Below are 24,840 nucleotides of genomic sequence, written 5' to 3' on the forward strand. Positions count from 1 at the left end.
AATCATCGAGACGGAAGTCATGACAGAAACAAACAGACAGAGAGAGACTAGAAAAAGAAACCAATCCAAACAAAAAAGCATAATATAACCACTATAGATGAATATATACCCCCTCCTCCAAAACAAAAAACAAAACTACCAAATATCAGTCGCTTCCCCGGTTTTCTAAATGAACAGCCGAGTCACGCGCCCCGTGTCCCCGCTTCCCAGACTCGTCACTCCTCCGACCCTCGGAAGAACCGTCTCGGTCGGAGGCAGATGCCGAATACGAGTGTTGTCGAATCGCCATCGGCCTCGTACGTGGGGGCGGAGGCAAACTCGTTCCCATCCCACCATGCTGCTGCAGTCCTTCGCGAGGCCCCGTGCTCGCTCGCTGCTCGCCGTATCGAACTCGAGTCTTCCTGGACAAGCATCTGCATCGGGACTTTGCTTATCGGCTGGGCGAGTTCGTCTTCGTGCGGCGGGCCCAGTTCGCGAGGGACGGTTCGGGAGTGGACGGCGTCGAGAGCATCCTCAGTCGTGTGCGCAGAGACGATCGTGGGGGAGGTAAAGGCGGGACAGGCGGCGTGCTCGTGATTTGTCGTGAAGGCGTTCTAGGTCTCGATACCGGTGTACTGGGTCTAGACGTCGATGGGGTCGGGGGGAGGGGTACGTTCGGTGGGGGCGCGGCAGGCGGAAGCGCGTCCGAATTCCCCCGTTGACTTTGTCGTCGATCCAACGAAAACGAACCAGAGGCAATCGTGTACAAGGTCGGGCCGGCATAAGAACCAGCTCTTCGATGTCCACGACGGCCCCGGGAGAGGGAGCCGACTTGACGGGGGTCTGGGACGGAGACGTACTCGAGAATGGATGCGCAGTATCGTCCGAAACCATAAACGAAGAACTAAACGAAGAACTAGGCACAGCGCCAAATGAATCCCTCCGCACACGAAACGAATCCCTTCGCGGACCAAATGCCTCTCTGGGCGCACCAAACGACTCTCTTGGACTAAACGACTCTCTCGTCACACCACCAAACAACCCACCCGTCGGACCCACATAGTTCTCAGCCTGACTCGAAGGCGAGCTAGGCGCAGAGTCCGGATCGCGATCACGCATAGAGCCCTCCCGATCTCGGTAACTCCCCGTCGCGACCGTCCGAGTCGGACTCTCGCGCACGCTGATAGACTGGGTGTACACAGAATGAGACTGGGACTGGGATTGAGACTCGCGTGCACTCCCGACCCCGACCGGACGCTCTTTCCAGAATGATAGTCCCCCGCCTCCCACCCATCGGTTCCCGAATACTCGTGCAGCGCCCCGCGTCCAAACGCAAGCGACACCCTGCCGTTGGATTTGAATGCGTCCGAGTTGTTCGATCGGACCGTGTCCGAATGGTTCGACCTGGTTGCGTCCAAATGGCTCGACCCGACCTGAAGATATCCGACCCGTTCCTCCCGTCCGAGCTGCTCTGTCCAACTTTAACACTATACATACTATCCGCATCGGTCGTAAAGGGCGTAGAATTGGGTAAATGGGTCGTCTCGCTGAGATCCAAGTGTGAGGTGGAAGTATCGAGATGCGAAGTCGAGGTCGTGGCAAGGTGGGACGTGGACGCTGTAACCAGATGAGAAGACGATCCCGCGAGGTAAGATGTAGAACCCGCAGCAGCGAGATGGGACGTGGACGTAAAAGGCATCGCATTCGTTGTCGAGCCCAACCGAGTCGCCGAACCCATCGGCAAATGACCAACAGACACACTCGCCAACGCAACCTCGTCCTCGCTCGCTCGCCCGGCCAAACTCAAATACGATCCCCCGAGAACGACGCTTGGAGTGGTGAGGGCGGAATACTGCGACGGTGTCGAGCGCGAAACGGCCGAAGGCGGGGTGTGGTACGATTCGCTCGTGGGCGACGAGACGGCGGCCTGGTATGCGTCGCTGTGGATGGATATCCTGAACGCGTCGCTCGTCATGGATATCCGGTACGGAGAGAAACCGTAGGGTCCTAGCGGATCGCTCGGGGACATTCCGAATGTGTCGCTGGGAGTGACGGCGCTGGGCGTAGTGGCTTGGGCATGATAATGGTGGTGATGGTGGTAGTCGCTAGGCGTCATTACTTGTCCGTGATAATCACCGTGCGCAACACCCTGTTGATAATCACCCCGAGCGAGGTACATATCGCTTGGGTTATTACCGCCGCCCGTATAGACATCGCTGGGCGTGATGGCACTGGGCGTAACGCCATCCCCATCGCTAGGTGTAATGGCCGTCAAGTTTGGCGAGACGGGCCACGAGCCGGGGAGAATGGGGATGGACCCCACAGTTCGGAGCGCTAGGGTCGGAAGGTGGGGGTGTGCCTGTGGCGGGCCAGAGGCAGACGTAGCCAACGTGATTGGGGGTAGGTTCGATGCGGACGGAGGTAAATTCAACGCAGTCGGGGGCGAGTTTAGTACAGACTGGGATTGTGGCAGGCTCAAAGGCGATAGGTTGGCCATGGCAGGAGGCAGCGCAAGGGCCGAGCCGGTAGGATGATGCAATCCCAGCGCAAGCGCACTTCCAGTCGCATGGACCCCCACACCCGGTAGTTGAAGCGAAGACCTCGATGCACCCGGGCCGGGGGGGACAGGCAGTGGTGAGCTCGGCGGGGCAAGCATGGGTGGGAGGATTCGTGCATGTTGGGTCGCATCCCTTTCGTCTGTCCGCGCTCGGTCCTTTTCGCCCCCCTGGACCCGCTCCTTTTCGTCCTCTTGCACGCGCGAATCCAAATCGTTTGAATCCGAGGCCTTTTCCCGATCGACATCGTCCCTCTCCCAAACGAAAGCGAGAGCATGGGAACCAACGAAGGCCTCCTCACACCCTCTTCCTCGTCCCGCCCGCGAACCGTCTCGTCCCCACGGGCCAACACATGACTGACACTTCCGGCGCGCTTCGCCCGCGGAGGAGGGGGCAACGAGCCGATTCCTTTGCTCATGGGCGCAATGGCGGGGGGTTTGGGCGCAGGCAGTCCGGTGGAGCTCAGGACCGGGAGCGTAGACGGCCCAGGACCGGGCGTGCCGAGTGGTTCGTCGATGACCCCAGCCATGGTCGAGGCTGCCGAGGATAAATCCATGCTGCCTAACCCGGCCGAGATCGGTGTCCCAAGCGCATAAGCACCATTCTCTGCGGAATTGACGGCCGTAAACGAGGCCAGATGGTTCGGACCGGTCGTGGTGGTAGGAGAGGCAGCAGCAGCAGTTCCAGAAGTGGTCCTGGCCCGATTATTGGCGCCCCTGGAGGGAGGCCGACTGAAGAAACCACGGAGAGCCTGGACGGGGGCGGAATTTGTGACTGTCAAGCTCCGACTTCGGGACTTGCTGTGTGGAATAAGGGCAGGTGCAGTAGCAGTCGTGTGGACCGAGGGAGCATAGGTCGGAGTTTGGGAACGGGCAAAGCCGAGGGATATAGTGTCCATGTGGGATGCTTCGGAGCCGGGAGAGAGTGGGGAGGTGGGACTGGTGACAAATGGTGGGGAAACGGGGGAAAAGTGTGCGATGGGAGAAAAGGTGGTGGCCATGGGTGTGACGGGGGGGCTGGCATAGGGGACGGTGCTGCGATGTGCTTGGGCACGCATGGCAAGGACGACATCAAGATCTGCAGAAGGCATGGGTCTGTGACGGATCTGGGGCTGGTAAAGTGGATTGTGCCGCCAAAGCCAGCTCGTTCGGCACTGTAGAAATGGATAGCATGGATATGTCAGTAGAGGAAACGTGTGCGAATGAAATGAAATTGGCGGACCGCTGGAGGAGCACGGCTCGCTTGATACATGAAACCCATCGCTGACGAGCATCTGCATCGGGACATTGAAGGAACCAAACGGCATGGACTCGCGAGTCGTCATCGAGGCCTAGGACCAAATTGGCAGAGCTGGAGCTCGGATGGAGACCGAGGCTAGCAACGGTCTGGGGGCGGTGACTGGTTGCGGACTTGAGTGTATTAGCACCGGCTGAATCTCTGCGACGAGACAACGATCGCTTGGGTTGTCGTGAGGAGGGTGCATGGGGGCGCCACTTATGCCTTGGACTTGAAATACAGCCTTGCGGTCGTCGAGGTCCTTGGGGCCACGTCGGCTGTCGTCGGATGCGAGTGTGGGCTCGACAACGAATACAACGCTATGAGACAATGAGAATTAGCTGAAATAGAATGGAAATGGGAATAGACTTGCCTGTCCTCGGTGACGACGAGACGGGCGAGCTCAAGGGCATCGGGGGTGGGTGCTGCAAAGAGGTGGAGGCAGGCGAGGGTGCGGGTGGCCGAGTCGCACGAGGGAACGGATGCTCGATGGGGCTGGGCACAGCTGCAGCTGCGGAGCGCATAGGTGCAAAAGACGGCGTGTCGGGACTTCCATGGCTTTGTTCGAACCAGTCTGGCGAGTGTGTTTGGTGTCTGGTGTTTGAGCAGAGGGCCGCTGAGCTGAGTGTGGGCGGCAAGGGCCGAGTGTGCGCAGGGAAAGAGGGGAACGGTGGGGAGTGGTAACGGTAATGGGGGGACCGACTCGCGCTCTCCGCACAGCTTGGCTGCTGCCTCGTCCCGGGCTATCTGGCGCAGATCCAAGCCAGCTGGTCGGTGCCTCGGGCGGTCTTGGTCACCGAGGTCCGGGAGTATCGAGTGGAGGCCCGTGCTCCGTGCAGCAGCCTCTCGCAGGCGCTCGTGCTCGTCCAGCGACGACCGCCCCTTGTCGCTCTTGCTGCCCCGGCTCTTCTCGGTCCGCCGCAGTGCGCTCAGCACAGAGCCCCGTCGCCGGCTTTTGTCCGCGCCGCTCATCCCGAGCTCAACTGGTGCGTGTCGTCGTCCAGCACGAAATCAATCACTTATTTCATTCTCCCCCCCTCCGGGTCCTGATCATGACCCTCGATCCCCTTTACATCACAATCTAATCTACACGTCACAGCCATCACAACACCGCCACCCCTTCGTCAAACGGATCCCGAATAACTAGCACACCCAGTTGTCAATGTCAGTCGCGCGTCCGAGGCCAGCCAATCACAATCCCACCCACTCGAATTCAGGTACTTCATCAGTTCCACGTCCGCCATTCCACGCTCCCCTTCCCGCTCCTGTTCCCGCTGCTTCTCCTCTTTCATGCTTTCCTCCCGTCGCCGTCTATTTGACGATCCGTACGGCACCGACCCAGACGGAAGCCGCCGCTTGGCATTGTTTGGCGATGGCCCGGCAATAGTCGTTAGTGCCGCCACAACCGTCGATTGCTGCGAAGTCAGCTCCACCGACACTTGTGGCGGCGAGTCCCCCGAAGATGGCGTCGATGGTGTGGGCGAGTTCATTGGCAGGCGATTAGATAAAGTATGTGCTAGCAGTCGATCAGTCTGGGTTGTGGTCGATCGTGCCCAGGTCTTATTAAAAGTCACGTGCTATATGGGTGCCGTGACTACCCTCTATCTGTCGGGTGTATGCGTGCTTCAGCTATCTACAGCACCTAAATGACACAAAGCACCATTCTTTTGTTCTATTTTCACCTACCATTCCTTTCGGGAAAGCAAAGACATGTCCGAGCGGAAATAATGGCGATCCCGTCAAACCGCGACAGCCAGTCGACCTTCCCCCGCCCGGTCATAAAACCTTGTCCCCGCTCTTGTACCCAGAAGTTCGTGCATCCGAAGCAGTTGGTCCTCTACAGGCAAACCCAATAGCTTACGAGGCTATTTTTCATTCAAAGGGGCCTCGAATCATTATACGAAAGCCATGCACACCCGCGCGCATACACAAATAATTTTTGCACAACTCAATGGCGCCGCCTGTACTTTTTCCCAACGCCATTCATTGCATCGTGCCAAAAGACAACCACCGGCACAAGTGATACTGACAAACAAAAGCTCACACGCGTATACCCTACACTATCCATAGTTCAAACTCACAAGACGCCCACCTCCACACCATCTCTCATACACCAAGTAAACAAACAACTAGAATAACCCCAAAAACGCCCTAGCCCATTACAATACCCAATCTAGTCGTACTTTTGAGCAGGGAAAGAAAACGCCGTGGGCGTAACGTATGGATGGGGATCATGCGAGTGTCCGTGTCCCGTATCATGCGAATGCCCATGTCCATCATCGTGCGAGTGCCCATGTGCGTCGTCGTGCGAGTGCCCGTGTCCATCGCCATGCGAATGCCCGTGTCCGTCATCGTGCGAATGTCCGTGCCCGTCATCATACTCGTAATATCCGTGGTTGTCGTACGCCTGTCCGTGTTGATTCGCCTGTCGATCACCGTACCATGATCCACCCGCATCCCCAGCAGGAACAAACAGCTCGGCTTCTTCTGGTTCTTCCTCTCTTTCAACAGGCATAAGGCTAGATCTGTCTTTTGGTATACGGTGTAACAACCCATATCTACCTCGGGCATGAGATCAAGGCGACTAGCATAAAAACCAGACAACTTACCCAACTCCACATCCCAACAATCCTTGTCCTCCCCACATCCTATTCGGCACCAACACAACCTCTCTCAAATTACTGCCCACACATTAGTAAATCACTCCCTCCACACCCGTCCAAACCACTCACTCGAAATCAAACGAATAAACATAAACCCTCAACGGTTTATCCACATGTTCCTCCACCAGCTCATAGAAATCCGATTCTCGCTCTAGGACCCCGCCCGAAAACCCAATAATGTAGTCTCCATAGGGAACCAGACCGGCCGATTCTGCCGGACTGCCCTCGTGCACGTCTAAAATATGCCACACGTTTTCCAGCGCTTGTTCAGGATTACATAGGCGCATGCTCAGGCCCAAGAGTGACGGTTTCGCATCTGGCGGAGGAGGAAGTGCCGAACTCCATTTCCGGGTTGGTGTCAACTTGACCACTGTACCCACCCAACCAAATCAATTCTCATTTTACACACACATGCACGCACATGTACAATCATATGAACATACCACGCATCTGTGAGACCTTGCTGCTCCACACGATCAACTCGAGTTCCCGACCCTCTCTCCCTTCGATCACCCGTTCCAAACTGGCCAAGTCGAGATCAACGGTTTCGAGCCCCTTGATACCGACTAGAAAATCGAAAAATGGCGAGATGTCCGTGTCGGCTGCTGGCGAGCCCGGTGCGACGCGCAGGACATGTAGGGCTCGTCGTGGCGGGGCGTTGGATGTCGAGTTGGATGCGCCCATCGTGGTATGTGTCGTTTGTGTGCGCGGTCACGTGGCAGTCTGGGTGGTGGGGGTAAATAGAGAGCCATGGTATGTTTTTACTCCATCTTGACTTGGGTATTCTTGGTTTCGAAGAAACAGTTGGGAGAGCGCAATACGTCAGTTGGGTGTTTTTTTTTTGGCTTTGCACTAGATACGGTCGGGCTCCACGTGACCCATCCCGTTCGTTCAATCCGACCTAATCAGTCCAATGTCATATATTGACACGATTCTTGGCGGTCGAGGTCCGAAAGCCCAACATATGCTTGATTTGAAGGACAGGTATCTTTGATCTACACGAGTTGGTGGTTTACTCCCACACTCACCGTTTGTAATATTCCAATTTCGACCTCGGCGCCTTGTATGTAGCACGCTCGTTCGATAACTGATTCTTGATCGCTGTCATCGGCTCGGGTGCCAATTACTTTTTTTTCAGTTCGGGCGGATGAGTTGTTCACCTTTCGACGCACAGTATAACGCAGCAAGCGCTGTGTCCTTTGATCCGGGCTCTGTGCTCCGCCGCTACGAAGTTCCGTTTGTAAAACTCCCCTAGCTCAACTAAGGTCAGACCTGCAATCGTAACAAGTTATAAAGACTAGCTGGAAAGAACCAAGAGCCTCGCAGTTCTTCAACGGACTTGTCTTTTGCTACCCATTGTATAACTTGCATTTTATTCGTTCTATTATTATTAAACATGTCTTCGGATTCTTTTAGCACCAACCAGACTTACTTCCAAGTGAGTTTCTCACGGTTGTGGTGTGGCTCATGGTGGCTTACGACTTGCTTGCAGTTCGACTGGCCCGCAGAGATCACAGGTCTCGAGCGTATTGCACTAACCGCCAAAGGCGACCTCCAGCGCACTCTCAGGTTTATTCCCCTCACTTGATACCACAACCCAGTACTGACCTCTTTCTCACAGCGCCTACTTTTCCAAACCTATCAGCGTGCAGCGCATCTGGGAAACCCCCGCATCGGGCCCAGTCTCGTCCGCCTCGCCCGAGACACCCGTCACCCAAACCAGGCGCGTAAACTTGATGTGCGAAGGCCATGTTGCGTGTGTGTGCATTAGCACCATCAAGATGTCGACCCAGGAGACCGCCCATCTTGTATGTCCTTTTCTCTGTTCCTTTTCTCTGTTCTTTGGGGCTAACATATGCCACAGTTCCTGGAAGAAAAGTTCGCAATTGGACAAATGTTCCGCCGTATGAGCAAACCAGCCGCGTTCCAGCTCATTTCGGCTGGAGTTGAGCCTTCGCTTGCCGGGCACGGTCAAGAAAACTTGTGGAGGACTTATACCCTCAAGACCGACGGATTTGAATGTGAGATCAAGGAAATCTTCCCGGATAGGAGGATGTTTGCTTCGCCTCAGGTATGGAACTTTATTCAAAAAGGTGTACTTGTACTAACATTTGAGGGGGGTTTTCCCAGTCGGCTGAATGCTGGATGCACCGCGTTCCCACCGCCGATGAAGGCGTAGTTCCGGACAAGACCCCCAAGGCAGCCATGATGACTCTTGCGTACTAATTGCCTCTTCCAACGCCCTTAATCTCATCATTTGATACGCATACAATGTATTGTTACAAGACGCATATATAGAGTTCTATTTATGTGAAGCGCCCATGACATCAGAAGCATGACGGCATCTTATTCCGCAGCTCAAACTTGACCTCAATAATGGAACTCACAATTGCCAGTTTTAATATTCGGTACGATACTCAGGCTTTCAATATCGTACCCCTTGGCTCTGAAGGGGACATATTTCCACGAGTGAATACTTCAAATGTTGAATGGGGTGAAAGACCTTGGTATCAGCGCAGAGCGCCTCTTGCAGACCAAGTTTTGTGGGAAAATCCGAGTGTGATTGGTTTCCAGGAGGTATGTAGTATCCACTAAGACCAAGAGCAATGTATACTAGCTATACAAGGTTCTCTGGAACCAAATTGGAGATTTAGCTCAATTGTTAGGCGAGGGATGGGGCTGGACCGGTGTGTGCCGGAACGATGGAAAGCGTCAAGGAGAAGCAGTACCTATTTTCTGGCGCAAGGACGTTGCAACTCTGAAGAACGTTGAACACTTTTGGCTCAGTGACACACCCGAAAAACCGGGAAGTGTAGGTTGGGACGCTGTAAGCACTATTCATATTTTACAGATTGAATTACTCTCCTAACTCTATACAGGGGCAAACTCGAATGGCAACACTTGCAGAATTCACGACGGTCAAGAATGAGCTTCGTTTTACGTATTTAATACGCACTATGACGAAAGAGGACTACAGGCGCGCACTGAAAGCAGCAAGCTGATCCTTGATCACGTTGATAAGCTTGTCGATCGGATATCCCCCTCGGGCCAGGCTCCGTTGATTTTCCTTGTAGGAGACCTCAATTCGCCCGATACCGAGGATGGATACCGATCTCTGACTAGATGGCGTTATGTCGACGATGGGTCGAGTCCTCAGCAGGGTGGACACACATTCTTCTTGGATTCTCGGTACGAGCTGCATACTCGTGTTTCAAATTTCAATACGGCTAGACTTTTGGGAGCGCGATATGGGGATTGGCTGGCAACTTTTACGGGGTTCGGGGAGCATGATCATAGAAATGTGATCGATGTGGTCCTGGTTGCGGATACAGGCGCCGTTGCAGCCGTATCTCCGGCCGGTACGAGAGATAGGCAAGATAATGCTCAAAAGGTCATGCAAACGGGCCAGCAACAATGGGCTGTGACGCGCTACGGCGTCATACCAAATAGATTCGAAGGAGGATTTCTTGTCAGCGACCATCGGATGGTGGTCGCTACTTTCAAGCAAACAGTTGTAGGCTTGCCCGAGTTGTGATCATGAAGTAGAATGTAGCCACATTGCCACCTGGTCAATATCATCACGTGGTATAAGGAAATGATCCGTCCGCTTTTGTCACGCGAATCGACTATCGGGTCCCCAATGTTAAAAGTGTCGCGCATTAGCCTTTACACCCAACCACATCTTTCTCAATGAACCGCACCCTTGCTATTCGTCTTGCGCGTCGTTCCCAGTTGCCTAGGCAGCTGGCAAAGGTTGCGAGCACGAGAGCGGTGTCAGGCACTGCCGCCGAGTCGCCTCAACAAGCGCGTCATGGACATCTGCCCGGCGTTCCCTCATCAGCTATTACAACTAAAATGCACTTTTTCAACTCGGTCCTAGAGTCGAAGAGCATCCCAACATATCGGGTATTGGATGGCTCGGGTGTAGTTATTGAAGGGGCTGAAGTTCCCGAGGTAAGTGAAAGCTAATTAGATTGGAAATAAATACAGAAGAAGCAACTTTTTGGTAGATTGACGAGGAGTTTGCGAGGAGAATGTAAGTATTAGATAGAGCGATGTTATGGGACTAGACTATAGCATTTCTTCACAGATACGAGAATATGATGCTGTTACCTGCGTTGGACACGGTATTATACAACGTACAAAGGCAAGGGAAGATAAGCTTTTATGTAAGTCCAGTTATGGCCCCGCTTCGTTATCCAAACTGAATTATCCAAATAGATGACATCCTATGGGGAAGAGGCTAGTGTGGTAGGAAGTGCGGCGGCCCTCGCTGACACAGACGAGTGAGTTTGATGTTTTAATATTTGAGTAGTTCTGACCACGGACCAGAGTACTTGGCCAATATCGCGAAATGGGTGTCCTGCTTTGGAGGAACTTTGGTATTGATCGCGTTATGGCTCAGTGCTTTGGAAACGAACACGATAAGAGCACCAAGGGGAGGCAGATGCCGGTCGTGAGTATGATAATATTAGCTCTATAATGTTCCTAACTCTACCATGTATGGTTAGCATTTCAGTTCCCCCGATCATCACTTCCACACAATCTCTTCTCCATTAGCAACTCAAATCCCCCAAGCTGCTGGTGTTGCTTATGCGCTAAAGAGGGTGGGCTTTAGCATACTTAGGTCATAGAAGTGCCCCAATCTAATTATCTCCGAAGGACCCAGCTCGACGAGGCAAAGATGTCTCTGTCTGTTATTTCGGAGATGGCGCTGCCTCGGAGGGAGACTTCCATGCAGGACTGGGGATGGCAAGCGTCCTTGGAGGACGTAAGTTGGCTCTTTACTGTAACAATTTCAATGAGATTAACGGAACCCAAAGCGTCAATATTCATTGTAGGAACAATGGTTTTGCGATATCAACGCCTACAACCGAACAGTATGCTGGTGACGGCATTGCTTCTCGCGGGCCTGGATATGGCATGGATACTATTAGGTATCGTGTGCGGACTTGTTTATTAGTCATTTTTACTAATATGCTTTCAGAGTTGATGGGAACGATGTACTTGCTGTTCTAGGTGCGGTCAGAGAGGCGCGAAGGCGCGCATTGAGCGGCAGTGATGGTGGACGGGCGGTACTCGTGGAGTGTATGTCGTATCGCGTCGGCCACCACTCAACTTCAGATGACAGTTTTGCCTATCGTGCGAAGCAAGAAGTAGAAGATTGGAAGAAGATTGGTATGTTGAACTTGAATACATGCCGTTTGATCTCCCAACCCGCAACATGCACTTTGTGGAACAATGAATGTGTATCAGAATGATTAACGACAATACCCACAGATAACCCGCATCATCGATTCCGAAAGTTCCTTGAATCCAAGGGATGGTGGTCCCACGATGAAGAGGAAGCACTCAAAGCAAAGCAAAAGCGCGACGTTATGGAAGGGTTTAAAAAGGTAATGAGGTTACACTTGAGTTCTTGGAACGCGAATGGCGCACTGATTCGTGATTTATTTTCCAGGCAGAAGCAATGAAGCGTCCACCACTTACCGAATTGTTCACCGATATGTATGAGGAAGGGAGTTCAGGGGAGCCTTGGACTATAGTAAGTGGAACCAATTTCACCATTTGGCGATAACTCATGTTAAAATACTTCAAATGTGACAGACCGAACAAAAAGCTGAGCTTAAGGCATACTTGGATAAATATGGAACAGCATGGGAACCATACGCGAAGGAATTAGCGAAATTTAAGTAGGCTGATATGTGAATACTGAGGCGCACCGTTCACGACATTGGCCAGGACACATGGACCGTTGGAATTCGTGTAATTTTATTTCTTTGTCAAACCAAAATCATTTCAGTCGCGAATAAGATAGTAACACGCTGAGAATTACCGGAAGAATTATTGCCTATCAAGTAAAGGCTAAGGAGCCTGGCTTGCGAGGCTATGCGAAAGTTTTGGTACACTATTTTATTAATTTATACTCACTTCGAAGACCTCATGAAGAACAAATATGAGTATAGCAGCCATTTGATCGAGATTAATACGCGCATATATACACTCGGATGACAGAATCAAGGAGAATAGATGGGATTTCACTCGTTTTTTATGAAACAAAAACGGTTACGATTATATACGGAGATATTTGGTGAGCTAGACACTGGAGGTTGGGCTTTGAATAGTCGTGTGTCATTGGGTCAGAGCGAGCATGCTCATTCCAGCGCAGCATTCTAAATGGTGTCTAATGGGAAGGATTAGCATGGAGCCAAGTATCGGACCTCAGTTAAATTACTTCGGGCGTTTGCTATTCAGTCTCCTGCGCTTCGCTCTCCAGAGTAGTGTGCATTTGGGATAGTCCTATGCCCCTCAATGACCCTAACAGTGGTGAGCTCCGTGGGCCTATTTCTACCGAGAAGTTCCCAAGAAGAGAGGCCATTAGTGGGGACGAGTGTGCGACGCCAGTGGCTACCATAGGAGCGATGGGCTGTGCGACTACGGTAAAGATGAGGTTATTGCTGGGGGCGACAAAAGGCGAGAAGCGTATGGGTTGCCCTGACTGCCTTGAATCATTTCGCTGGTATGTGGCAGTATGATACTAAGGCTATGACTTCGCGGTTTACTTGGGTGGATGGGTGGATTAATGGCGAGGTAAAGCCTAAAGTCTTAGAGAGAAGAGGGGCGGGGTTGGCAGTCGTCCATTGTGCTGCTTTTATCCCCGGCGGCACAGCGATCAAGAGCAAACCCGTTATTAAGCTTATGCCATGATAGCGCTTTGGTCCGGGGGTATATTGCACATCAGTTGGTGGATGAAACTGGGCTGAAGCTGTATCCGGATGCGATTGTAAATTTCCTCGCTATAGTTGAATCTGGTAACCTAAATACCCCAAGGTAAAGCCAGGTAGCAATCTGCGAGGGTCTGTAAGCCAACAAATGTAGGCGCTCGTCGATTGTTGCGTAAGAGATGAATTTTCAACGGGCTAAGTACGCTTTCGAAAACTCAAGCCGGCGGGACCTAATCGAGGACTTCTTAACGCTATAGGTCTCATCTGCCCGAAGTCAGTGTTTCATGTTCTATTGCATGTATTGATCATGGGGTCCCAGCGGCTCGGTCAAGATTAGTCATGGACTAAAATCTGGAGGCTGTTTCTCGTGCATCGTATAATTAAGCAAGGTAAAATAATCTACATATTGATTATGCGACTGGGTATATCGAATTAATCATAAATCGGGAGGGGTAGCAATCTAAATACGAGTCAGAAAAGTACTGTGATTAGGGCCCAGGAAACCTACCGGTCTGTATTAAACAAGAAGTTATTGGCAACATCTTCGCCTTCAAGGAAACGAGTAGGGAATACGACTAGTATTTGTTAGTAATGCCGTCGTGCCCAACAAAAAACAAGCACATACCCAAGTGCCCTCTAATATCTTGGAGAAGCTCTTCCATTTCATCCCTTTCCCACTGTTCAAGCGGCTCGTCTGGATGGGCTGGGCGCCTAGTACGGGGGTCGGCCCCATTTTGGGTAGGAACAGGGTTTGTTGACTTTCCAGGAGGCACAGTGTCTTTTCCATTGCGCCGGGTGGAGGGAGATGACCTTGGAGAGGGAGGTTGGTCTGTTGGATCTTCCGCTTCAGTATGGACATCGAGGTTGTCGAGCCGCTTCCCAGGCTCTAAACCCTCCCCAGCGTGGTGCTGCCCATGGCTACCCGGGGTTTCGGTTACACCAGCTCCTTCACCCGGGACAGTACCGACGGCTTCTTGCTGATTTTGGGAGTCTTTGGGCTATATATACAATTAGCTTATGTGTTGATCCACCAAGAGGTGTCAGGCCAGGCTTACAGGTTTCGAGAGACGTTCTTGATGTTGTGCAAATTCCTTATACTGCTTCCACGTGGTCACTAGATCGTCTGGTGTGCAGTGGAAAACCTTCCTGTAGATCTCGGTCTATCGTAGTCCCGATATTAGGAGATAGGCTCTCTGAAGAATGTGTGCCACTTACGTTATGGACTGCAGCAGCTACCCATACATCTTTGAAAAACTCGTCGCAAACTGGGTCTTGGAAACCATGGGGATCGATTTCAGGAGCAGGTGTAGGTACTGTCCAGGGCTTGGTACCGACGCTCACTGAAAGGTGTTTCCGTAGGAGACTTCGGGCATGCACTGCTTCCTTTTCGTCCGAGGTAAAGTCCTTATCTCCTGAACGAGCATGAGGAGGCTGGTCGTCCGAGTATGCAGTAGACGACGCGTCCGCCGGTGCCCCGAACTTTTCTCCATCTGGAGTTGTTGCTTCGTTCGGCTCGGTAGCTCTAGCTGCTGGAGACTTCAGAGCATCTTTGAGCGGCTGTTCGCGCTTATTATCTGTCTGTTTGGGGCGATGCTCCATCACTGTCTTCTCCTCAAGCGTGGGCACGGCAGCATCCGCAAAACCAGGTTCCTTTTTCCCATCCCTGGAATACATTTGGCGTTCCTCCAGTAGCGCATTGTTGTCTGCGCCCTCTGCAGTACTCGTTGCACCTAGTTTCTGTCCGATGCGCCCCAGTTTGTGCATACCAATTTCCTCTGCACCATATGCAACTGCAATCCCAATGTTAGATATAGGCTCAATAAGATAAAAATTACATACTTTGACCAACGGTATCCCTGGACATAACCTCGATATTGGCGAGAGCTGACGATTGCTTTACTCTGCTCACACCGTCTTCACGGAATTTCTGTTCGTGGTCTGGGTCCCACTTCTTGATTTCATCCTCGCGCGCCTTTGGCTGGTTAGCCATCAGGTCTTCTTGGTACATTGCATCAACATCGACCCCAAGATGCTCTCGCATGAGGCGAATTCGGAGTGTATGCGCAAAGCGACCGACCTTGAATGGCTTGCCTGCCATTCGACTAGAGGGAAAAGGTTAAACTTTGCACGATAGGGAAAGAAACCACAGACCTGTCAATCATATCTGTGTCTCGAATCACTGCTGCAAGTTCTGAATCCCGATCTCCACGTTGGGATCGGTCATTGATATTTGCGGAACCGATAATTACTACTCGGTCATCGACAACCATGCACTGAGGATCAAAGATCAGCCAAAGAAGCAACCCCCCTTGGTAAACTGTTTCACCTTGGCATGAATGTAAACTTGCTCTGTCGTAAGTACATCATCAGCTAATTTGCCCCAGCCACGTAGAGAGAAGAACGTGATGTAGTCGTCCGGCTGTCAAGAAAAGGAGTAATTAGCGTTAGGACACAAGTGTCGGACGACCACCTACATCGATTCCTTCCTTTCTCAACCGTGCGAAAATTGAATTAGGACCACGTGAGATTGTTCGATTCTGACACTCCATAATGAGGCGTACCTATCGAATCGAGTCAAAAAGAGCCGCGTTGGTGGATAAAAGGCACTTACCGCACTGGCCTCACCGTGATCAATCGGGAAAGTAAACCCAGGGAGAAGCGGAATTAATATGATTGCCCGCCATTTGACTTTATCATGATGTGCGCGTATGATACGGTTTACGAGCGCGTCCCCGATTTTATTTTCAACCGCAACGTCGTTCACAGTGGTGCTAGTATTAGGCGCGCAATCAATCAGTTTCACTACACGCGCAACAAATTACCAAGCCTGGCTCACGAGGTGATGAAAAATTGGTTCTCAATGTACACAAAGTGTTCAGATAATTGTATGGCTGAAATTATGGCATATAAGTACGCATAGGCGTGTGTTGCACAATAATGCTCACCCTTTAGGTATGCATTCTGGATAGAGTGTTCAATCCGATTCTGCGTCCCCAGGGACCACTGGCCAGCAGACCGACAGATCTGCAATTCGCAGGTACCAGTGAGCCCTTGCTCCGTGAGCTCCGATGGCTTGAAATCCGGCGGTGGAAGCAAGAACGGCATCTTACGCGAGTGATTCTTCACACGCAGCAGGTAGTTCCAGCTAAAATAGAAGAAGTATGAGCGTGCTGTGATGATCTACGAAGCTTAAGTGTCCCACCGTTGGACAAAGTGGCGGCACAAATCTCGTGCAGGCTGTCCTACAATCTGCATGGCGATGTCGTGCCTAGGCTCGAAGAATGATCAACGCACTGGGACTAGAAATCCGCCGAAAGAAAAAGTGCTTACCAAGGCATGCGTGGAACTTTGGTCCGGTCGTACATGTCTTGTTCTGGCTTATTCAACGTATGAAAATCCAAGACACGCGCATTGCTATAATCTTTGCCTTTGTGTAAAATCTCGTATGTCAGAATATGAGTGGCGGCGCATGGGATGAATGTCTACCTATCCAAATTTGTTCGTGCCCGGGGCCCCCGTGGGGTTCCCCGTCGTCAATAAGAACGTGTTGTGCTGTGTCCCAGCGTCCGAAACACGCATCCAGACCACCCATAAAGGCAATAGCCTCATCGATCACACACAGTTTCTCGTGCTACGGGAGTTATCAGTCGGCCGAACGATGTTAGCGTGTCGCTGAATGCTCACATGGGCCCAGTAAAACGTGCCGGTAGCAAAATGCGAGGGCGAGCGCTGCACCATGATATTAGGGTGAAGATTAACGAGCGTCTGTTTAGTGTAACTGCATCATTTGACTATTAATCCCGAGGCAATATGAAGTCAACAAAAATACTTACTTGCTATCCGTAGGCGTGGTACGGTTTGATACTTCTTTACTATGAAAGGCAAGGGTTAAGTTCTAGTTTGGAAGCTTAGGCGATAGACACGGACTAAAGGATAACAAAAATCTTGACGCCTTCTTCAGCTTTGCGTTTCAAGAGTCTATCGAGTCGGAATTGCTCTTTGCCCGGACGCCGTAAATAAAGCTCTAATCGAATCATGTCAATGTCCAGTAGCCCAACCAAATTCAGAAGGAACGCACCGGGCGAGAGCCACCAATCATGTATGTATATGCGCTCTTTTGCGAGCAAAATAGCACGGGATAGGTTCCAGAAATAATCGCGCTGGCTGAAGCATGAGCTTTCGTTCCTTTCAACAGAATAAAACTCACTCCATCGACAAGCCATTGCGCCGCCACGTTGAGTCGTATTGGTGCAAAACTGTCAAATCGGTTTTTGCCCGTCCAATGCGACTGGCTAGCCATGCGTTCCATTGAAACAATCCACTGCACCATCTCACGCTACGTGCCCCGTTTCAGGAACATTCCATCCCACAAAAGTTGCAAGGCTTACCTCGTTCTTCGCCACCAACTTCAATCGGTTCTGTGAGTTCTGTATGTAGAAGTATGCTGACTGACGTCCGCCAGATTCGCCTTGTTCTTCTTTTTCTTCTTGCTATTGTCCACCCCCTGATTCGCAGCAATGGTCGGGTCCTCTCGTCTGAAGAACTTTCGCTCGAACTAATCATATCTGTCACGTCTGGCGCCGGTATATGGTTGTCCTGAGGCCGAGTGCCAGTGCTACTCCTCCGTCGTGAGTGACCTTTACTAGCTCCCGCACCCGATTGACTGGAGTTCCGGGGCCCGCTCACGCCAGAAGTTCGACCAGTACTATGCCTATGCTTTGGAAGGTACGTTTGATTGCCCCGCTTTTACTTTGCTCAGGTTCGATTTCCCGTGTATGCGAATGCTTTCTCTCAGCAGCATCGTCGTCATTATCCAGCGCGCCATGCAAGAAACTCAGCCCTTGTCGATAGTACCGGACCGCCGCTCTATAGCAAAATCTGCATCCAGGAGGAAGACGTCAAAGATCTGGAGCTATTATGAGAAGACGCAGGTAAGTTTATGGCATTATCGTAAATGTGTGACGCCATACCTCTCCTGGGTCTTCCACAGCAACTAGATAGCTCTCACGCACAAGCCACCATTTGGGTTCATGATTACGTTTCCAGGCAAGTAAGCCATTATGTGCGCCCTTGCGGCTCATGTTTGAGCTCAGGACGCGTAAATACCGGCTTTGCCTAATTTGCTTTTAATCCATGTGATTGACAAGAAGTGTGATGTCCAAAAGGCGCACCTTGAATCCCGCCCCTTTGGGCTAAGGCAATAGATAAGGCTGACATTTCGAAAAATCTGAATAACCTGTTGGCATCGGCGCGGAACATCTTTTAAACGGGGGCTTGTGGTGAGCATTCAAGACTGCCATGCAAATATGAAAACGTACGACAGCCTTAATAACACCAATTAAATAATTTTCTAAAGATTCGCGCTGCAACTTGGCAAAGTCGGTACGATGCACTTCGCCAGCGCCCTTCTCCCGGCCCTCTTTCTTGAGGAACTTGAAGTAAGGAAGACCTGTAATAATACATTACAATAGTTGACGCATAATGCAAGATATTAAAAAAGAAATCAATCACATACTGGTTTTAGGAAATTCAGGCAATAGCGGCTGGTCGCCCCTGAGATACACACTTGCAACGCGGTAGTGACCATGTAAGCTAATGAAATCGCGCAGTTGCCTGTAGATCACCCAGCGTGCAGCACCATTGGCGTACTCGCACTATGACAAACAATCTGGTCAGTAGAAGGATCTTTGGGATGAGCGATTTCCGCTCACCTCGATCCGAAACACAGCGTGGCGGCCATTTAGCGGATTGATAGAATCAGATACACGAATCTTAAGATGGTGCAAAAGGATGGGAACCCGTCTCCGGTCCTGATCATCTCGCTCAAAGAACATTTGCAGGAGCAAAACGCCCAGTCCTCCCATGAGCAATTCATCGGTAACGGATACAGGAGCAGCACTGCTTGAGCTAGGTTGCTGTTGCAGTTGCTGCTGGTGGATATGTGACTTGATTTTGGGTTTGAGGATGGCCCACTTGCTCGCTGAGGCTACTTCACTTCCACGCCTACTGCGGCTCTCGGCGCGCGGATCGGGGGTTCCATTGGGTACGTTCGGTGCGTTTGATGGATTCGGCATGCCTGAAGTCGAAGTAGGACGACTTGCCTTGCCGCCATCACGAATCTGAGGGAGTGACTTGGCGGTCCGGACCGTCTTGTTGGTACGTGGTCCCTCAGCGGTATTTTGGCGGCTAACCCGGGGAGTCGAGCCCCGCGTTGTATTTGCCCGAGGAGACTGTGGCTCGTCGTCCACATCGGACAGGCCCAGGGGTTCTGTAATCCAGCGCTTCCACAGGCCGCCCTCATGCGGCTCGTGCTCGGGTTCAGACTCGGCCGCCTCTCGTTGCTCGGCTTGGTCATTTTCCCGAATCTTTTCTCTGTCCTTGTCCTTTTCGCGGCCTCCTAGCCATGACTCGCGCTTGTGTTTACGAGAAGAGGGGGTCAGAGCTTCGTCGTCATTGTACTGAAACGCGCCTTTGAATTCAGAATGTGCTGGTCGAAAATCAGCGCGGAATGGGTCTGTTGCAATCGAGACATCTCCACTAGTGACAGGCTCGAGGACTGGATGGTGTGCACCAAGACGTGGTGGCTTTGAGAACGAAGCACGAGTTGCGGGGTGCTGGAGGGACCAGGAGCGGGGATGACTGCCTCCAAGCGCTCCGAGTACCGTGTTGTTCTGTGCGAGTGTATCGTCCGGAATAGCATCTCCTTCAGGAGCTGCAGGCTTTTCAGCAATATCTGGAAGTCGTTTGTGGTTTTCTTTGTCGCCTGCTACGGCTGCAGCAACGACATCACCGAGTGTGGGGGACATGGTGGTTGAGCAGTATGGGCTAAACTTAGTCCCTAGGATCCTTTGGGCGTCATACTTCCGTAACAAATTCCATTTTCCAAATTCAGAGGTCAGGGTAACGTAATCAACGACCTGAAATTGTCACGTGCCGTTGCCGCTCGTTTCAGCTCTCTTCCACCTTTCTACCTGTTCCACCACACTCATTTTTACGACAATATGGCCCAACGCGCCCCGCTTGCAGGACGTCCTCCGTACGCGACCGACGAGGACGATAGTATCTACGATAACCCGGCTCCTCGGGCCCGTGTTCCTCGTCCTCCGGTTGACAACCCCAATGAGCGCACATCTGCGTACAACACGTACGACAACTACCTCGATGGCCGCCAGTCGCACACTTCGGCCTCGGCCGGTATTGGGGGCGCCTTGCTTGCAATTGACTCGGACTCTGATGATGAGACAGACCTCCATTCGGTCCCCCCTCAACGGAATGCCGATAATGGAAGTCGTGCCGCTCTCTATGCTGCCGCTTCGGGTATGAATAACCCGCCCCCTCATTCCTCCTCTCCAAATCGCTCGCCTACGTCGCCGGCACCCCCTTACTCCCCTCCTGCAAATGGCCGCATGCCATTGGATGCCAAGCCAACTCCCGGCATGGGCGGTCGCGCTTCCCCTGGTGCCTCATCGTCGCAAAACCCGCTTGCTTCTCCTCGTCCGGTCTACGCACCCAACACGCCCAGCCGTCAGGCTGCCTTTGACGTACACAGCCAACAGCAACACCCGCCTACAAATCTTACCGTTCAGATCCCGGCTCCCCCGAGCGCCAACCTCCGTGCTGACATTCAGTCGCGCGGCCCAACCATGCCTACCGCTGCATTCATGGTGCCTCCCGCTAATGGAGGTGGTGGAACTCCTTCGTCTGCCGGATTTGGTAAGGCTCTAATTTTATGCCCTGCACTCTTTCTCATCAACATGTGTAGGCCCGATACCTGGTACACCAAACGAAGGTTTACATCCCCACCCTCTTCAGGCACCTTCGACACCTATCACTCCGGTGTTTGCTGCCCCGCCCCGGGTCAACTTTGCTGAAAAGTCTTTCAACACTGTATGTATTGGCTACCGTTTACCCGATTCGGTCTAACTTTTATTTCAGCCCATCCTGCGAGGAGATAAGGAAGAGACATTGATTGCTCGCCGCGGAGAAAGGGGTGACGATTTCTGGCGTCGGTTTAGCATGGTCGCCAAGGAAGAAAACGCGAAGCCAGCCAACCAAAAGTCCAGGTTCGTGCTTTCTTTCACCGCATGTGGGCAAACTTCTAATTTGGGGTTATTCCACTCTTCTTTTGTTTGGCCATCTGTCATTTCCCCGCACACTTTACCTACTATAGCCATTGGTTGAAACGGAATCAAGCCGGCCGATCTGGGTTCTCCCGATGTGTTTGGGTCGTTGGTCTCATCCTGCTTATTGTAATCATTGGTGCTATCGGTACAGGTATGTTGAACTATGAAACCATCAGGGACCCATTCTAATCCCCATATACTGTACAGGCTATTACTTCTCACGCAGCAAGCCTGACCACTACCGCCCAGCGACTTTTGGTGGCTCTGAGGAAGAGGGTATGAACGGAAAGGGCACTTCTTCAGTCTCACAATCATCAACCTCGACTTCAACTGGTGGACTTGTCAAGATCGTTCACACTAGCACCTCTGCTCCTGCTGCGACTACCACAGCTGCCGCGAAGCGAAGCGAGAATGTGTCAGAACGCGTAATTGCGCGAGCATTTGGACAACCGCCTGTTCAGTTGAATCGTGACTTGCCCTTGGTCACAAAGAACGTGCACCAACACCAACAAAGCAAGCGCCGTGCGTGGCAGAATGTGATTTAAACTGCTGCCTTCTGGATAAATATGGATGATGGCTTTCATTGTGTCGGGAGCCATAATCCTACCGCTGGCGGATTGCTTGGCCGTGTTGACCGCGTTTCGTGTTGTATATGCGTGCTGGCACTAGGCGGCTTTTTGTCTCGAATCTCCCGACGCCGTTTACCCCTATTTATACTACCCCACTTATTGGGATTTCCGTGTCCCGTCCATTCTTTTCTGGCTTGCCAAATCTCAGTCTGTCTACTTATTTCTATTGGAGCAACAAGACCAAGCAATTTATCTTTTCTTCGCAATACTATCCGGCTCATTTATTACTCAATTCGCCTCCCAATCGTACCATTCTCGTCCCAACCACATGATTTTCTCTCTCGATGTGGTTGTAATCGTTTGTGGATCAAAAATACCCCTTGCTTCGTGTGCCGTGTAATTTGCGTGTAATCTTCCCGGCTTGTTTAGCTAGGCAATTGACAAGTGATAGGTTTTTCCTGATTCGCGATATCGTAGTTTTTGCATTCACGAAGTCGATGTGCATATCATTTTTCCTTTCCGCCATTTCAGTAAATGAAATATATTTTATTGATTCCTTCATCCGATCCCGTGTTTCTAGACTTCTATCGGATATTTCGCCGATGATATCAACATGCTTCTAGCCGGACTTTAACACGGCCCGACTTTTGTTCTCAATCAGTCCGAGTGGCCAAGTGCCGCTCACCAATGCGCCGACCAGCTCACTTCCTTCGAGCTCTCGACTGCAGCACAAAACCCACAGCACTGCACGACTGAAACCACAGTTCCCACGCATCCTCTTTGTTCAACGATAGTATTTATACCAACATTCATCCTCCTCGTAATGATAAGCCCCTCGATCTCACAACCTTCCATCTGTCAAATATGTCCACTCAACTCGCTGCTGCCCTCGATAGCGCTGATTTCAGGGACTTTCCACTCAAGGAAGTCATCCGCTATAACCACAATACCGCCAAGTGAGTTTATGCACTAGTAGCCCCCCTGGATGGTTCTGGACGCCTCGCGATTGTAGATTCGTGTTTGCTTTGCCTGAAGGAAGCGCATCTCTTCTTCCCGTCGCCAGCGCGATTTATGTCAAGGGACCAGAAGACAGTGAAGGCAAGCCGGTAGTTCGACCGTACACGCCTGTTTCCGCCCCGCATACCCCGGGTGAACTAGCATTGGTTATCAAGCGTTACCCCGATGGTACGCATACACACACCCTCCCCATTTCAATCTAGCCCAATTTGACGAATAATATCAACAAAATAACAGGCAAATTGTCGAGCCATATTCACACGATGGATATCGGACAAACCATCAAAATCAAAGGTCCGATTCCTAAGCTCGCTTGGGTTGCTAACCAGTTTGACCAAGTTGGAATGATTGCTGGTGGAAGCGGAATGTGCGTATACGTATAGTAATATTTCAATTATCCCCCCCCCCGCTAATTTTGGTTACAGCACCCCCATCTTCCAAGTCCTTCAGCACTCGCTTGCCCAGCCTAACGAAAAGACCAAGTTCAAACTCATTTTTGGAAACGTAACGCCGGCCGATATCCTCATTCGAGAGGAGCTCGACGAGATGGCTGCCCAGTCCAACGGGCGCTTCGAGGTCAAGCACATTATTTCTCGCCCGGACGATACCTGGACCGGAGCCAAGGGTCGGATCGACGCCAAGGTGATTAAAAGTTATCTGCCGGGTCCTGAGCTTGGCAGCCGGGTCATGGTTTTGTATGCGGTGAGTCCTTTGTGGGTTGGCTAGCGCTGGGACAGGTGTGTTGACGTGCGGTTGGTTGGTCATAGGTCCACCAGGGCAGGTTGCGGCTGTTTCAGGTCCCAAAGACGGGCTCGCACAGGGAGAATTGGGCGGTGCGCTCAAAGATCTGGGATACGTCAAGGAGCAGGTTTACAAGTTCTAATCTATTGGCTCTGGGTGACCGGGTTACAGTATGTATTTAGTAGCAATATATTGTATTATTGAATAAGGAACGTGGACCGGGCGCGTTGAATACGTGTGGCAAACTTCTTGCCCGAACTTGATTGACACCGGTCTTGGCGTGATACACAATTATGCCCCACGTTTTTCTTGCCTCAGGTCGACGCTTGGCTATGGTGATTGAATATTTTTACATTTTATACAAAAAAAAAATACAAGTACTTCATATATGCGTGCGCGGAAAGACCTTAAAAATACAGTTGATTATACCGCAAGGGGCTTCACCTGTGGACTGGGTATTGGACTAGGATGTAATTTGGATATTACATCTGGCATGTGCTTGTTCACCCAGTACTGCGCAGCCGCAGGGTTAGCGAAAATAGACCGATCCGCGAACGATTCCTCGACTTCACAATCCACACCTGGAGCAGTCAACGAGTATCGCCTCCATAAGGCATCTTGGATTTTCCCACCAGCAAGACGCTTCTCGATCCCAGCGGCCAGGAGTGTGAATTTCGGGTTCGCATCGAAAGGAAGGGGTGGTGCTGCGGACTTGGGGCCAGTGCTTATGACGTAGGTCGAGTCCGGGGCGATGCGTATGGTAGCGAGAGAAGTGCATATAATCCTATGTTGGTGGGAAAGATTCATGACTCGGGTGTGGATTGTGCGTCCTCCTATTTGACGGGGTGTGTCCCACACGACGTGGATTTGAACGGAATCATCGAGGTATTCACTAAATGTCAAATGTTAGTAGGGAGGTGTTGAAAGTCAGCATTTGGTATAGTTACCTAAGGCTCTGTCGAAGATCACCTGGGGAACTCAATGCAATACGCTCCAGAGCGGTTATATTTGGGGGCCACTATTGGTTTACTATGAGTTCACGAGCATACATGCATAATTCACAAGACTTACAAAAAAAACTGGGTTGCGAATCTGAAAATCTGCATGTCTGCTCGCAGACAGAGGGAACTGAGGCATATTGCTGGAGGATATAGCCCATAGGAAAGAGTTCGCTTTATATAACCTGTTAAGAG

General features: G+C 51.5%; 9 protein-coding genes across 9 annotated transcripts; 4 read left to right on the plus strand and 5 right to left on the minus strand.

Moving 5' to 3' along the window:
* Positions 1–215: 215 nt before the first annotated feature.
* Positions 216–4,781, minus strand: RhiXN_01950 (uncharacterized protein; the record flags this gene model as incomplete). Its single annotated transcript, XM_043321769.1, has 6 exons — positions 216–593; positions 730–1,412; positions 1,477–2,788; positions 2,836–3,676; positions 3,756–4,129; positions 4,179–4,781. The coding sequence occupies 6 exons, from the start codon at positions 4,779–4,781 to the stop codon at positions 216–218; spliced, it is 4,191 nt and encodes a 1,396-aa protein (XP_043187592.1).
* A 130-nt stretch (positions 4,782–4,911) lies between these two features.
* On the minus strand, positions 4,912–5,299 carry RhiXN_01951 (uncharacterized protein; the record flags this gene model as incomplete). The annotated part of the gene is made up of 2 exons (XM_043321770.1): positions 4,912–4,952; positions 5,017–5,299. 2 exons carry the CDS (start codon positions 5,297–5,299, stop codon positions 4,912–4,914), a joined length of 324 nt encoding a protein of 107 aa, XP_043187593.1.
* Positions 5,300–5,982: 683 nt separating this feature from the next.
* Positions 5,983–7,156, minus strand: RhiXN_01952 (GRASP55/65 PDZ-like domain protein; the record flags this gene model as incomplete). Its single annotated transcript, XM_043321771.1, has 4 exons — positions 5,983–6,367; positions 6,419–6,490; positions 6,542–6,842; positions 6,916–7,156. 4 exons carry the CDS (start codon positions 7,154–7,156, stop codon positions 5,983–5,985), a joined length of 999 nt encoding a protein of 332 aa, XP_043187594.1.
* A 712-nt stretch (positions 7,157–7,868) lies between these two features.
* On the plus strand, positions 7,869–10,007 carry RhiXN_01953 (endonuclease/exonuclease/phosphatase family protein; the record flags this gene model as incomplete). The annotated part of the gene is made up of 9 exons (XM_043321772.1): positions 7,869–7,910; positions 7,965–8,041; positions 8,094–8,280; positions 8,337–8,543; positions 8,603–8,691; positions 8,869–9,049; positions 9,099–9,299; positions 9,352–9,390; positions 9,450–10,007. 9 exons carry the CDS (start codon positions 7,869–7,871, stop codon positions 10,005–10,007), a joined length of 1,581 nt encoding a protein of 526 aa, XP_043187595.1.
* A 155-nt stretch (positions 10,008–10,162) lies between these two features.
* Positions 10,163–12,169, plus strand: RhiXN_01954 (pyruvate dehydrogenase E1 component alpha subunit; the record flags this gene model as incomplete). The annotated part of the gene is made up of 12 exons (XM_043321773.1): positions 10,163–10,426; positions 10,483–10,508; positions 10,563–10,641; positions 10,694–10,758; positions 10,805–10,928; positions 10,984–11,079; positions 11,135–11,247; positions 11,314–11,409; positions 11,460–11,650; positions 11,753–11,868; positions 11,934–12,017; positions 12,080–12,169. The coding sequence occupies 12 exons, from the start codon at positions 10,163–10,165 to the stop codon at positions 12,167–12,169; spliced, it is 1,344 nt and encodes a 447-aa protein (XP_043187596.1).
* Positions 12,170–13,629: 1,460 nt separating this feature from the next.
* RhiXN_01955 (phospholipase) lies at positions 13,630–20,003 on the minus strand (the record flags this gene model as incomplete). The annotated part of the gene is made up of 28 exons (XM_043321774.1): positions 13,630–13,657; positions 13,706–13,772; positions 13,823–14,195; positions 14,253–14,357; positions 14,413–14,987; positions 15,037–15,299; positions 15,349–15,470; positions 15,524–15,616; positions 15,672–15,758; positions 15,809–15,968; positions 16,034–16,088; positions 16,143–16,342; positions 16,400–16,465; positions 16,528–16,624; positions 16,684–16,828; positions 16,882–16,975; positions 17,031–17,069; positions 17,125–17,221; positions 17,276–17,357; positions 17,405–17,533; positions 17,586–17,603; positions 17,651–17,752; positions 18,168–18,312; positions 18,369–18,389; positions 18,434–18,456; positions 18,516–18,646; positions 18,713–18,851; positions 18,909–20,003. The coding sequence occupies 28 exons, from the start codon at positions 20,001–20,003 to the stop codon at positions 13,630–13,632; spliced, it is 4,551 nt and encodes a 1,516-aa protein (XP_043187597.1).
* Positions 20,004–20,198: 195 nt separating this feature from the next.
* On the plus strand, positions 20,199–21,865 carry RhiXN_01956 (uncharacterized protein; the record flags this gene model as incomplete). Its single annotated transcript, XM_043321775.1, has 5 exons — positions 20,199–20,910; positions 20,960–21,084; positions 21,133–21,260; positions 21,368–21,471; positions 21,528–21,865. The coding sequence occupies 5 exons, from the start codon at positions 20,199–20,201 to the stop codon at positions 21,863–21,865; spliced, it is 1,407 nt and encodes a 468-aa protein (XP_043187598.1).
* An 888-nt stretch (positions 21,866–22,753) lies between these two features.
* Positions 22,754–23,789, plus strand: RhiXN_01957 (NADH-cytochrome b5 reductase; the record flags this gene model as incomplete). The annotated part of the gene is made up of 5 exons (XM_043321776.1): positions 22,754–22,845; positions 22,902–23,074; positions 23,144–23,273; positions 23,332–23,608; positions 23,688–23,789. 5 exons carry the CDS (start codon positions 22,754–22,756, stop codon positions 23,787–23,789), a joined length of 774 nt encoding a protein of 257 aa, XP_043187599.1.
* A 281-nt stretch (positions 23,790–24,070) lies between these two features.
* On the minus strand, positions 24,071–24,784 carry RhiXN_01958 (uncharacterized protein; the record flags this gene model as incomplete). Its single annotated transcript, XM_043321777.1, has 3 exons — positions 24,071–24,539; positions 24,595–24,665; positions 24,719–24,784. The coding sequence occupies 3 exons, from the start codon at positions 24,782–24,784 to the stop codon at positions 24,071–24,073; spliced, it is 606 nt and encodes a 201-aa protein (XP_043187600.1).
* Between the last annotated feature and the right edge of the window lie 56 nt (positions 24,785–24,840).

This window comes from Rhizoctonia solani, chromosome 16, assembly GCF_016906535.1.
Source record: "Rhizoctonia solani chromosome 16, complete sequence".
In the NCBI taxonomy this organism is placed as follows: Eukaryota; Fungi; Basidiomycota; class Agaricomycetes; order Cantharellales; family Ceratobasidiaceae; genus Rhizoctonia; species Rhizoctonia solani.